Genomic DNA, 14,990 nt, shown 5'->3' on the forward strand with positions numbered 1-14,990 from the left:
TAGGAGTTACGGTCTTCACAAACATAGCAAAATAGAAATTGCCAGGTTGGGTATTGACCCCAACTCCTAGTTTGTTGATCATGGTAGAAACTTCACTGCAATCACCCAGCCAATTTCCAAAAATTCCCTTCTTAACAAGCAAATCAACATCTGTTGCAGTGTGAACGAAGTAATTCATCAATGCTATATAATCAGATATGTGATTCCCTTTACAATCATTGCATTGCTCGTATGTAACTAAATTTCTTAATATTGAATCCGTACTCTCAGCGATTACCAATTTTGGAATTTCCAAAATCCCTTCTGTGAAACATATCTCCAATGAGTTTATGGTTGATTTCCACTTAAGCTTTAACTCCTGCTTGATGTAGTTCAGTTGCACTAGGAGTGTGTATGGTTTTTAGACGTCCGCTAACCTGTGGGTTCTGTGGTGCGTAGAATGTTCTTAACAGATCTACTAAATGCAGGTGGTTTATAATTATCGTTTTTTAATTTCCTTAGATGCTCTCTTCTACGTTCCTTCAAGCATGATATGCCAGCAACACTCAGTCAGCAAAATGGACCCTTAGTTTCTAACTGCCAAAGATCCTCAAGGATGAAGAAGGGCGACTGATTTTGAAGCAACAGAAATTCAGTCTGGACATCCGGTGAACATTCTGTCATTATCATCTTGGAGTTCTGTGTATGAACATTTCAGTAAAGTCTCAATAACCAAAACAACTTCCACTACAATGATCTTCACAAGTTCATGCTCATTTTCTTTGCACCCCCCTAGACATTCTTCACAACAACTACGTAATCTTTTAGGCCTTTCTCTACGGTCTCAACACATTGCCTCAAACTTACATTGTTCCTTTGAAGAAAATCTTTTAGATAAAGCATTTTCTTTTCTTTAATCTTCTCTAAGCCTTCATTGCCATGGTGAAGTAGACCAATAGTAACTACCCTGGGTATGAAACCTGCTTCTTCAACTCTTCGAAGTCTGAGGAACTCTAATTACAAGTCTCAGTGGTTAAGCGACACAAGCTTTCCCTCTTCTGTTTTTGGTTTTTATTTGTTTTTTTTTTTTTTTTTTTTTTTTGGGGTGAATAGCTTTCCCTCTTCTCTGGCGATCGACGTTACTTTTGCATTGTATGGGTTGACTATACCAATCACATCATTATTGCTTTCTTCCATTTAAAATCCTGCACGCTGTGATGTTATGACAATAAGATATATTTATCTATATCTCAGTTATCCCCAAAAAATAAGAATTATAATAACTATAACAATAATATTAGGCCTTGTTTTGGTTAACCAATGAGTTTTGGTTACCAATTTTAGGCCTTGTTTGGTAGTTAAAAAAATGGAAGGATTAATCAGAGGTGAGAAGGGAGAGTAGGTGTGCTACAACTTTTTTTATTTTTTATTTATTTGTTTATTTATAATTTACATATATATGAAATTAAAAAGAATACAAAACAAATTCGAAGGAATGAGGATAAACCAATCCCCCATTATTTATTCCAACAAAAAATCTCAGTGCACAGGGTAAAAAGAAAAACCACTTGTATATGATATATACATGGAACAAACGATCTTAAAATGAGTATATTGCTATTAATTTTTAATTTTATTAATAAAGATGAATTGTCATAACTTGACAAGTGTTAATAGTATATATATAGTTTAATGTAAATATAAAAATATTTTTTAAATTTCTAATAGCATCGTCCACATCCTCCATAACAATTTAAATTACCTTTATAATTTAATTCTAGTTAAATTAGTTTTAAAATTCTTTTTAACCAAGTGAAAATTTGTCAAATATTTTTTACTAAATGTATTAATTTGCATTATAATTTGTCAAATATAAAAAATATATTATAATTTTATAAACATATTTATCAAAGGTATAGCTACATAATTTAAATAAAAATAAAAAAAAAAAGAGAGAGGGGGGGGGGGGGAGAATAAAAGGAATTTTAAAAATAATTTTATTTAAGAAAAGGTATAAAGGTAATTTAAATTTTTTAAAAGATGTGGATGATATTATTAAAAATTTGAAAAATATTTTTATATTTATTCTAAACTTCAAAAGATATAAATAAAATATTCCTTTGCGGATATGGTGTTTTTGGTCTTCTAAGCAATGTTTTTGTTTAAAATTCAATTTAATTACTATTTTTATTCATTATACTGGATTGCTAATGAATACATTAAGCATGTTTCATCACATTAGAAGCTTTATTCACACGTTTAATAACCATTGTTCACGTGTGAATAAAGCTTCTAATACGATAAGCTTGGTTAACATATCCAATCCGGGTGAAAGAATAAAATAAGTAATCAACTTGAATTTCAATCAAAAACATTTATTTTTTTACAAGTTATTTATGTTGTGGAGGTCTAACCGGATTCTAGCTATAACTTTATATATATATATATATATATATATATATATATATGGTATGTTTTTTTCCCCCAGAACTCAGTTTTTCTTATACTACTAGTTCAAATTTCATCAAGAAATCTAGTAGCAGTCCTGTAGTAGTATGGACCAAAGTGAAACCTGATATAATTTAGAAACCCACATGCAATAAGCAATAAAAAATGACTAAAAATTACATATAAATATATATATATATATTTTTAAAGAGAAAATAATTTTTTCTTTAAATAATTGTCTAAAAATTATAAGAAATTACACTTAACTTAATTAAAGTCATTAAAAAAAAAAAAGAAAAAGAAAGGAACAAATTTAACATACACTAAAATCTTTTGAATTTTTTATTAAAGAAAACATTTAAAGAAAATATACAAATTATTTTGAAAAAAACTTTGTTTTTAAAATCATTTGTCACTTACTAAATTTCCTTTTTACGTCTTTCGTTTATTTATCGTGACAAATTTATTTTATATATAAAAATTATAAATTTTTAAATTGATTTTTGACTTATATTCAATTAAGTAAAAAAAAATCAAAGCTTTAATAATTAGTTAAACTCTATTAAACATAGATCTGTATTAAAAGTATAATTTTATATTTTTATCAGTTGTAAAGATTTTAAGATTTTAAATTATTTTTGAAAAAACTGTTTTTAAAAAATATTTTTTATTGTTATTTATTATGATTGACAGGTATGATTGATCTTACCGATTTTTGGATGGAAAATGGCTTAGGGAGTGATGATGCAAGAGAAATTTGAACTTTCAAAACATAAATGCAAAAAAAAAAAAAAATTTCATGAACCATCAGTGTAAATTTCCTATAATTTAAATATTTAGTAAGATAAATTAATTGTTAATTAAAAAGACATTAAAAAAATTTAGGCTACGTTTAAAATATACAATAATCATTTTTTTTGAAAATAAAAATAGTTATCCGTGGAAATAGAAAATGAAAAAAAATAATTTTTATTTATATATTTGGTAAAAGTATTGATTTAAAATCAAATTTTAATTTTTATAATTTTTTTCTAAAAATATTTGAATTTGATAAAAATTAATTAAAAATTAAATTTATATTTATTTATATATTTTTATTATGTGATAATAAATGTAAATTTAAACATGATAAGGATATTTCAAAGTTTATTTACATTAAAATATAGGAATAGAAATTTTGAAATTTAAAAAAAAATAACTTTGTTATTTCAAATGAAAGTATATATATTTTTATGTACTAGCTATTGTTAAATTCAAAAAGTTACTAGATATAGGAAAAATTAAATTTATAGAATAAGTATTCTACTCCATATTTATTTCATAAACTAAACATGCCTTATGTTTATTTATTTACTTGGCGAATGGACATCATATGAATTATATTTTTTTTTTATTAATTATTTATAGATAGTAGTCTTAAGTAAAGTTCATTTTACTTTATTAAACTAAAATACATTCTTGATGACCATTGGACCTTTTAGGATTTAAAATTTAAAAAATATTAAGTATGAGTTTAGTAATATACTAAAATATTATTTAGAAAAAATGAAAAATCTGATAATTAATAAATATAATCTTAAATTCTATATTTTAATGTGATCAAAAAATTAAAATTAAAGATCTCATTTTAGTTCTAAACTAAGAATCTTATTTCAATTTGATTATATTTATTAAATACAGCTAACTATGTTAGAGAAATGAATCTGCTTAGCCGAATGGAGGACACCACAAAAATCAAATACTAAAATACAAAAATAGAACCAAATTAAAAAGTACATTAACAAAAAAATAGAAAGCCATTGATTAATAGCAAACTAGAAAAAACAAACAAATGAAATACATTAATTTTATAACTACTAACTAGATTAAATGATAAATAAAATATTTAAAGATATGAATAGCTATCATACTTAGTACATGATTATACTAATAAATGATAATTAAATTATATATATATATATATATATATATTTATAGACAACACACACACAATAGTTTTTAGATCATGATTTTTAGAAAAGTTAGTGTTTGAATAAATATTTGGTATTCAAATAAAAGTACTGATTTATAAATGAAAAATATTATTTATCACTATTGGTAAATGATTATTAGTGAAATTAATATATCAAATGATAATTTAAATGATTATTATTAAATTGTTCAGTTTTATAATTTTATAATAAAAATAAATTATATACTGTAATTAAAATTGACCACATAAAATAGTAATTATCATCAATAATAAAAATTAGCAAATATAATTGCTGTGAAATAAAAATATTATTTTTATGTATACAATTAAAAGCTGTATAAATTGGACTTTTTTATTTTTATTTTTTTTAACATACACAAATTTTACAAACTAGGGTGAAGTATGGAGTATTATTTATCTTTTTATGCGAATTTCGGAAAATGGTTGTGGTGTTGTCTTTTTATTCTGTAAATTGATTATAAATTCAGGAATTGTTGTAAAATAGACGAAATTGAGTTGAAATTTATGTAAATTTTTGGCAGTTAGTTTCTCAAGTTAAGGTGTTCAAAATTTTAGAAAAATTAGATCAAATTATTGTGTACATGAAATTGATAATACAGTTCCTTTTATTTTTCTTTTGAAATTAAAAAAGAAAACCAATTGAATCATTTTAAGGATAAAAATTAGATAATAATAATTTAATGATACATGCAAAATCAAAATCCATATTAAGTTAAAAATTCTATTTATGCTTTTGACTTTTCAGACTATGGTTATTAGGGCTCGTAGATTGTCCTGATGGAGCATTTGACAATGTCATGGGAAGGTACGATTTGGGTTAAAGGAAGAGGAAGGCAGAAAGAAGAAGAAAAAGAGAAATATATAGATAATAATAATAATAATAATGATTGTTATTATTATTATTATTTATTTATTTATTTATTTATTTTGCTACAACGTAAAAGATTATTATACCCCTACGTTGAGATTACAAGCGTGCCGTTTAAAACGGCCAAATTTTAAAACGGCCAAATTCATAGAGCACAAATAAGGTCAAAGATGAAAAACAAATCGCATTGCAATCCAAAACGCGTTTCAGAGAAGAAAGATGCTTGACCTGCTGCAAATAAGCAATAAGCTTGGAGAGCGGCAATGGCGGATTATTGAAAATGTGGCAATACCAAATCTTTTGCTCCTTGTTGAAATACAAAGAGGTATGGATTATATTATACATGCATGTCTCTGAAGTCAGTTTAAGCTCTTCCTTCCTCAAACTGTTTATGGTGTGGATGGTTCTCATGCGAATTATAATATTGGTAACAATTTTTTATAATATTGATAATAATTTTCTAAGAATCCATCGTTAATACTATAAAAAATCACCACTAATACTACGATTCTTATGTGAACCACCTACAATTTTCATATATATATATATATATATATTTTTTTTTTTTTAAAAAAATTTTAATTTAATTTTGATGATTTACCATACGAAACTGCTAAAGCAAAAGTAACCACAACCACCACCACATCACCCCCCTCAGATATTTTCTCAATTTTTCTCGTGAAAGTCAGATGTCAGACTTTATTGTTTCTGCTTTTTCTGTAAATTACACTGCTCTGAAAACACGGCTTTGTACCTCCAACAATGCAGTCTAGCCTTTTACAATTTTTTTTAATTTTTTATACGTTTTTTTGGGTTTTGATACTTCACCTACTTATTTTTAGCAATATAAAGTTCATTAATTAGAATTTTTAAAAGTAATAATTATTTGCAATTATAATGATTTAATAAAATTAGTTAGTAACTCAAGAATGATATAATGAAAACAAAAAAACTATACTTATTTATAAATTCTTCTTGTAAATTATTTTTGTTTTTTGCTTTATGGATTGGTGATTTTCTTTTATATATAAATTTGTAAAGTAATCATTCCAAAATATTGAAACCATATTCTTCTTCAAAAAATAAAAATGCAAAATCTATTTGGTTTACTAAATAATAGAATTAGTGGGACTAAATGTAATATAAATAGAAAAATTTGTTGCATAAATATATCTATTGATAAATCATTTTGGTCCTTGATTAGGGATGAATAAGTATTGAGAAATTGTGAGTAGCTCTATCCATGATTTCACATTGTTCCATTTGATACTTTCAATAAATATTCCAGCAAATTTGTTTAATAGACAATATAATTTGTTAAATATCTTAGAACATAAAACCGACATATATTTATATATGTACAGTCTGTTTATGATGCGGACGGTCATCATACGGACCACAATATTGGTGATAGTTTTTTATAGTATTTGTGACGATTTTCTAAAAAACTGTCGTTAATACTATAAAAAACCGTCACTAATACTACGGTTCTCATGCAGACCGTCTTCATCATAAAATTTCCATATATATATATGTATACTTTCAAAAAAATAAAATAAAGTGTCAATATAAAATGGTGCTCCTTTGGAAAAAAAAAAATTATGAGTCCGCCAATAGTGTAGAATAACTAATCTGGCAAGAGGTGTATCAAATGATAAATGTCATTATATATTAGTTTATTAGTTTGATAGTTTTATTTACTTTTCTCAAAGTTTCATTATACATTATTTAATTTATATTAATTTTTAAGGAGTTAAATCATAATATATCATTTTATCACATAATTCTGAAACAAATTTCTTTTTAACAAATAACTTAATAATCAATTTGGCCATGTATATGAAATTTATTAATTTCAAAAAACCAGTGCCTTTAGCATTAACATATGAAAAAGTTTACTAAATATTTACGGTAAAATACAATATGTTATTACCTTATTGGCTGTTATGTTATTATTTTATTGGTTAAAAATATTATTTTATAATAATTTGTTATTGATTAAATTTTCTTTTCATTATTTATTTATTTATTTATTGATTGCTTTTAGAAAAAAAATAGTAATATTTTAAAATTTTATATTTATCAAAAAATATTTTTTAAGTTTCACTTTTTATTTATTTATTTATTGATTGCTTTTAGGGAAAAAAAATAGTATTATTTTAAAATTTTATATTTATCAAAAAAAATATTTTTTAAATTTCATATTGATTTTTAAATTTGAATAGTCAATGTTTGTCGATTTCCCTTACTTATTTTTACAGTCGTCGTTGTCTTTGTAAGGATCGCTTTAAATATGCTTCAGAGGCCGTACAGCAGAAGAGTCCTTCTAACAGCTGTTATTGACGGGAAGGTTCCCTATTTTTTGTTGCCTTTAAAACAATCCCATTTTTTCAAAGGAAAAAATTTGATGGCCGTCCGGGTAAAATTGGCAATCCTTCCCACACCCTCTGAGACCAGTACAATTATCGATGCTAAGCAAATAGCTTTCTTCTTCTTCTTTTATTTTATTTTATTTTTTTGATTTATGATTTCTTGCTGGGAAGTCACGTTCTAAGTTAGCGCCCAAAAATAATCCCTTTACAAAAGCGTGTGAAATGCATGCTAAAATAACACCGTGGACAATGAGCTTTTAAGTTTCTTTATCAAAGTAATAATAATAAAAAGATTTTCTTTATACGCATCGTTTAAATAATCAAAAAATTTGTGAAATTTTAATTTTTTTTAAAAACATGTAACTTTTTTTTCTATTTGATATTTATTTTAAAATAAAAAAGTATTGATCTAGAAAAATTATATTTTCATCTATATGAAAAAAATATACAGAAAAGTTATTTTATTTATAAAAATATTATTTTAAAAATTAAAAAATAATTTTAAAAAAATTTAAAAAGTATAAATTTATCTTTAATTTTTAAAAAATATAAATTAAAATATTTATAAATTTTATTTTTTTATTTTTTATCAAATATAATATGAAAAAAATTAATTCATAATAAATTAATTTTAAAAAAAAATTACATTTTGGAAATCAGTTTTCTTGAAACTGCAGCACCTCTTGAATGTGCCTCAAGGAATTCCCGCGTAGAAGGTACAACCGATGGAAAGACTAGTAAACGTGACGTCAACCAAATGCCTTCTCTTTTGTGAAAATAGCGTTTTCTTTCTTGTTTCCTGCCAAGTCACGTGTTAGGTTCGTTCATAGTGACCGCAATTAATCTGTCTATAAAATATAAAGATGGTCGCAGTAGCATTTGGTCTTACGTACATAACAATTAACAATAAATAAGTATGAATAAAAAAAAAAAAATTATGAGGAGGAAATTGAAAGGTAGGTGGGAATTGAGTTTACAGACTATATAGATATATATATAACACGTCCTTTTACAAACCAGAGGCAGAGGAAATTTGTGTCCATCACAACAAAAAAAAAAAAAAAAAAAAAAGGAACTGTATTGCCCCACATTCAATAATACGAGACTAGCCATTCTCTCCAGGTTTTTTCCTCATTTGCACCAGGTGAAGCGTCTTTCTCCTTTATTTGTAGAAGACCTACTCTTCTCTGTTGCTTATCATTTTAAATTGCAGTGCATTTTCTTTCTTTGTTTAATCTAATTGCTCTTTATTCTTTGTAATTAATTGGTATAAATGGAAACAATATATTCTCAACGGGTATAATATTAACTATCAGGTTTTTTAACAATCTTAAGTAAAATGCTACTGAAAGTTACATTGAACATTTTCTACCCACTCAAAGATGTAACTTTCATTGGTACAGGAAAAAAATGCTTTAATTTGATAAAATGCATTAGGATGTTGAAACTGTAATATTGTTAATATCCTGTATTTTCTTTGCAACCAAACAGAAATTAAAAAACTCACTACCAAAATGGAAGGAAAAAGTAGAGAGAAAATAATGCGTGCTATGATAGGCTGCTTAAGTTGGTAAAATTCTAAACCCTCTTCAAGCGAATTTGGGCTAGGATCTTATTAGAATGTCTAACAGAGTTCTAGAAATTCTGTATAATATTTTCATAAGTCATATCATGAGAAAATCAGCATTCATAGCAGGCATGGATAAAACTAATCTTTACTTAACAAAATAAAATAAATTCATTCCACTTAATTGCATTAGTTTTTCATACGCAGGAAATTTGGTGTTGTGTATTTAGCTTGAATTTGTAGCTCATAATAATTTGATGTTTGTTTTATTCTTTCTTTTTTTGGTTGCATTTGTTATTTTAATGATTTAAAAGAAAACAAAAAAAAGGCCTGCTGATTTTGTTACTTCAACACCAACAACAGAGAGAGCAAAATGGAAAGTGGCAACGGATTCGACCCTGAAAACCCATATATCTCGCTTGCAAATTCAATAAAGATTCAGTTCAAAAGCTTGCCTCCCATATCTTCAGCATGTACTATCTGCAGAGTACCTGACCGTCTGAGGCTTGCGAATGAAAAGGCATATACACCACAAGTTGTTTCCATTGGTCCTTTCCACCATGGCAAGGATAGCTTAAAAACAATGGAAGAGCACAAAATGAGGTATCTAGAAGATTATCTTCAACGGACCGATGAAAGCTTGGAGAATTACATAAAGATTGTAAAGGAAAGTGAACCTAGACTGCGGAGTTGCTATGCAGAAACCATTGGATTCAGCAGTGATGAATTTGTAAAGATCATCCTAGTAGACTCTGTCTTCATCATTCAGGTCTTATTAAGGTTCAGCATCCGCGAATTGCGAGTCGAGCGTGATCCGATATTCAACAGGCGATGGATGTTGCATGATGTATGGCCAGACCTGTGCTTGCTTGAGAATCAGTTACCATTCTTCATACTTGAAAAAATTTATGAGCCTAACAAAATTAAACTATCGTCTGGACAGACCGTGGACCTTTCAATCATTGAACTTTCCCACAAATTCTTCACAAAACTGATGCAATTGGAAGGGATTGAAGAAAAGTTGGAGGAAATCAAACGTTATAATGTTGCACACGTTGCCGATTTTCTGAGAAATCTTTATATACCTTCGAACCTACGTGATGGAGGGGAATTTCAAAGTATAAATGCTCCCAGCGTGACAGAGCTACACCGTGCAGGAGTTAAGTTCAGAGTAGCATCAAGCAAAAACTTGTTTGATATAAGTTTCAATAATGGAATTCTTGAAATCCCCAAGTTAAGAATAGACGATTACTCAGAACTGATCATTAGAAATCTGCTAGCCTTTGAACAATGCCATTACGACGACAATTATATGAATGATTATGTTGCGATTATGGATCGCCTTGTTAACATTCCAAAGGATGTGGATTTGCTTGTAGAACATGAAATTCTGGAAAACTGGCTAGGGGACAGCGGTGAGGTAGCTACTTTGATAAACAAACTCGCAGAAGGAGCTACATGGTCAAAGGATGATTTTTATTTTGCTGATACTTTCAACAATCTCAATGTCTATTGCAGAACCCGTTGGCACAAATGGAAGGCGAACTTGAAGCAGAATTATTTCAACACACCTTGGGCAATTGTCTCTGTCATTGCGGCTATTTTTCTCATCATTCTAGCAATCATACAAACGGTTTGTTCTATTCTCCAAGTTGAGAAATAGTACCGTTTACCAAAAAGCTGAGAAATAGTACCGTTTAATGTAAGGTGAAATTAATAAATTGATCTGTATAATTTGTAAGTCTGTTTGTATGCAACACAATAAGAGTTTGATCTATTTATAGGCTCAACCACTGATATTTTATCTTTTTATCTTGGTTGTTTTATGTTATTTCACTTGTCTTCCATAAATTCAAAGATTCAGAGGTAAGAAAGAAAGGCAATATAAGAAATCAATTTATGAAAGATTTTGTGTGGTGCATTCTTGTTTATTCCTTCCCTGTTTTTTTGTTTTTGTTTTATTTATCAATTTATTTATTTTTTTGGGTAATCTTGTGGCGGGGTTTGCTCTCTGAAAAACAAATTTCCATGAAGTCTGATAAACTGGCATAGCCGTGCGAGTTTTCACGTTCTGTAATTATAGTGGTCTTTGCATTTGATTTTTGTGCATTATACAAATGAGGTGGAGATAGTTTTTGAAAACTAGCTGTAATAAGGATTGAGCCAAGACTTGCAACTCCTATTTTAAGCTGAATACTATATTTCCTAAAAGATAATGTCCATAAATGGTTTATATATCTTCGATTGGAAGAATGAATTGTGGGATTTTATGTTTCTCGATCTTTTATTCTTGCTTTTTGATTTCTAATCTATGAGAAATGATAATGTATTTATACATGTGTTAGCTATTTTTGTAGCTCTAATAACTGGATACTCTAATAAACTAGTACAGATGGCTTGACGACATGGCATTGTGTCAGTTAACTACAAGGTAATTAACTCAATTCTCAGACAAGAGTTAACCCATTTGTCACATCAGCTCATCACAGATTATCACTAACAGGAGTCATGACTCCCATTGTGACAACGGCTTCCATAGTTGAGAGAGGATGACTCCAAATAACTCAAACTATAAAAATAGCAACAGATAAGGTTGGCCCAACAGTTTGACGAAAAGTATAATTCCAAGTAACCTCACCCTCCTTTTTGACAAATAAATATTGCAATCCCTACCAGATTGTCCTGTAAACTATACTATCATGTTGCATGTTCAAAAGCCACTGTTGGCACGTTTGTAATTTTAAAGATATCGATAATAAAATTTTTATGATACAAATTCAAATTAGATATACTTTTCATTTTATTTTTTATGTTGGGCATGTCATCGAAATTTTATCAAATGTGATAAATAATATGTCATGATTTATTTTAGTTAATATAAAATAAATATGATTGAGGTTAAATAAGATTTTTTAAAAAAATTCTAGGACAATATGTTATACAAATATTTTAAGACAAATATTAATTAATATGAAATTATTTTAACTTAACAAATTTTTTTTTTCTTTTTGTAAAAAAGCATTTTGTACGTGTTAAACTTTGGTTTTTACATTCAAAAAATAGATTTATATTTTTATCTTAAGGGTAATATGGTTATTTCAAATAAAAATTCATTAGTTAGCACTTAATTAATTGTTAATTAAGGAGTTCAACGGTCTATAAGATTAGGTAGTTATTCGAAAGTAGCTAATAGCTTATGGGGTTAAATTTGATTTAACCAATGTTTAATTTTGACTATTATTTGTCTTATATATATATGTGGGAGAAAAAAGCTTCAAGTCATAACGAACTATTATTATTATTATTATTTTTTATATAAATTGGATCTCAAATTGTAACTTTTAATTTTTAATATTCCGGCAAAACTATACTATTTTCTCAATGCAAGTAATATAATCTAAGGGCATAACAGTTGTTCTGACTTGAGACCAAGTGTATAAGAGAGCTGTTATGCTGGAAATTTGTTTTCAACATAATGTGAACTACTTGTGACATATATTAATTGCTTAAGACGCTATCTCAATTACTTGATTAATACTAAAATCATTATTGAATAGCTAGCAATCCTTAACATTTGCCATACCACTATATGCCCAACATAAAAACATACTTAAATGATTTTATTAAACAATTTAAATGTTTATAATTAATTTATTCAAGTTAAAATTTTATTTATGCTTTTGACCTTTCAGACTACGGTCCCAATGGTTTGGGTAGTAAGGATGGTAGATTGTCCTAATAAGGCATTTGATAACGTCACGAGAAGGTACGATTTGGGGCTGTGTAGACAAAGAGAAGGGATAAAGAAGAAGAAAAAGAGAAATATAGCAATAATAATAATTATTATTATTTTTGCTGCAGCATAAAAGATTATTAAACCCTTTGAGATTACAAGCATTCCATTTAAACCGACACAATTCATATAGCACAAATCAGGTCAAAGATGAAAAACAAATTGCATTGCAATCCAAAACGCGTTTTAGAGAAGAAAGATGCTTTACTTGCTGCATCATCATCTTTGTATGGGTAAAATAATTCGTTAAGGACACATCACAAGACACGATAGTAAAGTTTGTCTAATAAGCAGCAACGTCAACGGTAATATCCTAATAGCTACAACGCTTCAGTTAAAAGGGGATGACTCGGGTTAAAAGACCAATAGATTCGAAATAATTAATCTCTGGCATCTTAACTAAGACAAATTATCCGAGGTAAGAAGCAATATTGCAGGATCCGATATAAAAGAAGAAATACCCATAAGGAGTACAAAAACAAAAACAATACCTGAGCAAATATCGGGATTTTTGAATCCTAAAAGAAAAGAGGATCCAATCAAGATAAGTCAAAATTTCGTAGAATCATTTCAAAGTAGAATTCAAATGGAAGTCAAAACAGGACAACATAATTCCCAAAAAATCAGCCTAGAATATTATTATTAACTAGATAATATAATCCAACTCATTATAAAAAACGTAGGAGGCACCCCTGTTTAAGGTACGCTAGAAAATATAATCAACTACAGTTATTGAGCTTTAAAAGACTGTAAGTTTGTGATCTGACTTGAGCGTCGGAGTGCTTTTGGCCGGTACCACACCAGTGCCAAGTTTACCTTGCTCTTCTATCCCTTGTTTTGCAGTTCCATAACATACATTCCAGTTGCCACGTGATATGATTCCTCCCATGCCCGTTCAACCGACTACCTCCTGGGGTATGGGTCGTATACAAATGAAGATGTGGTCAAACACTAGGGCACAAGTTAAGAGATTTAAGGACAACTTGGCTGGCTTTATCCAGGGAGTAATTCATTCTCCAGAGGCTTGTCCATACCAGAAGATCCAAGACCTATTTTGAGCATACAAGTGGCGGAAGCCGATATGGGTCCAACTAGCAGTTTTGGTACATTTAAGGAGTCCGGGCAGCATGAATTGGTTCCAATACTTCATGGATTCAATACATATATTTAAGAGGATATGGAATCAAGTCAACACAGATTCAAACCCATCCAAAAAGGGGCTGTGTGCATGGATTGAAGAATTGGCCGGTTTTTGCTATTTTCTTGCTGGCTTTACTGTATTTTGCTAAGTTGGCTTTTTCTCTTTCCTCAAAGCAAGGGCAACATGTGGGACTCCATAATAAGCTTATTTGGCATTCTAAAAAGCATATGGAAACTGATTTGGAGCTCAAATTGGTCAAAGATTGGCCAAAGCCAACTTAGTTAAAAAGCTAATATTTTAGTTTCCTAATTTGATTTTACTTTTTGTTTTAGGAAATTATCATTACTTTTTATTTTATTGATTTATTTGGTGGACAAATAAGTTTAGGAAAGTGATTATTTTATTATTTTCATTGTAAATTAATTAATTCCTAATTCAAAATAAAGGAATTAAATAATCCAAATTAGATTAGGAAAGGAGGAGACTTTCGGCCAAATTAGGATTCTTCATTGCATGGCCGATTTTTCTTTTTTGTTTTAGGGTTTTATTTTGTTTTCTCTTAGCCTATAAAAGGGCTTGTTTTTTAGGAAGAATACACCACTAATAATATTCAGAATTTATTTTGTGAAATTGAATTTCTCTTTATTCTTTTGAACACCTAAAATACCATTAGTTAATGAGTGTTTTAGTTTTGACTTATCAATAGAATATCCATCATCTATTGTGGCATTTTCGATATACCAAGGTTTCTAATTACAGGTTGGTTGGGGGTTGAGGTGACCACTAGAACTTAAACATAATTAGATCCAGGTTAATATAATACGGGTTT

At 28.1% G+C, this 14,990-nt stretch overlaps 1 protein-coding gene across 4 annotated transcripts; it reads left to right on the plus strand.

The window, feature by feature from the left end:
- The first annotated feature begins 8,589 nt into the window (after window positions 1-8,589).
- LOC107435962 (UPF0481 protein At3g47200) lies at window positions 8,590-11,058 on the plus strand. 4 transcript variants are annotated; one of them, XM_016047591.4, is made up of 2 exons: window positions 8,590-8,804; window positions 9,556-11,058. In XM_016047591.4, exon 2 carries the CDS (start codon window positions 9,601-9,603, stop codon window positions 10,888-10,890), a length of 1,290 nt encoding a protein of 429 aa, XP_015903077.3. In that variant the 5' UTR covers window positions 8,590-8,804; window positions 9,556-9,600; the 3' UTR covers window positions 10,891-11,058. The 4 variants fall into 4 exon arrangements, with proteins under 4 accessions (XP_015903077.3, XP_015903076.3, XP_060673017.1 ...); XM_016047590.4 differs by having other exon boundaries at window positions 9,591-11,058; XM_060817034.1 differs by having other exon boundaries at window positions 8,590-8,803; window positions 9,515-11,058.
- Window positions 11,059-14,990: the final 3,932 nt, after the last annotated feature.

Source organism: Ziziphus jujuba, chromosome 5 (genome assembly GCF_031755915.1).
Source record: "Ziziphus jujuba cultivar Dongzao chromosome 5, ASM3175591v1".
NCBI lineage: Eukaryota > Viridiplantae > Streptophyta > Magnoliopsida > Rosales > Rhamnaceae > Ziziphus > Ziziphus jujuba.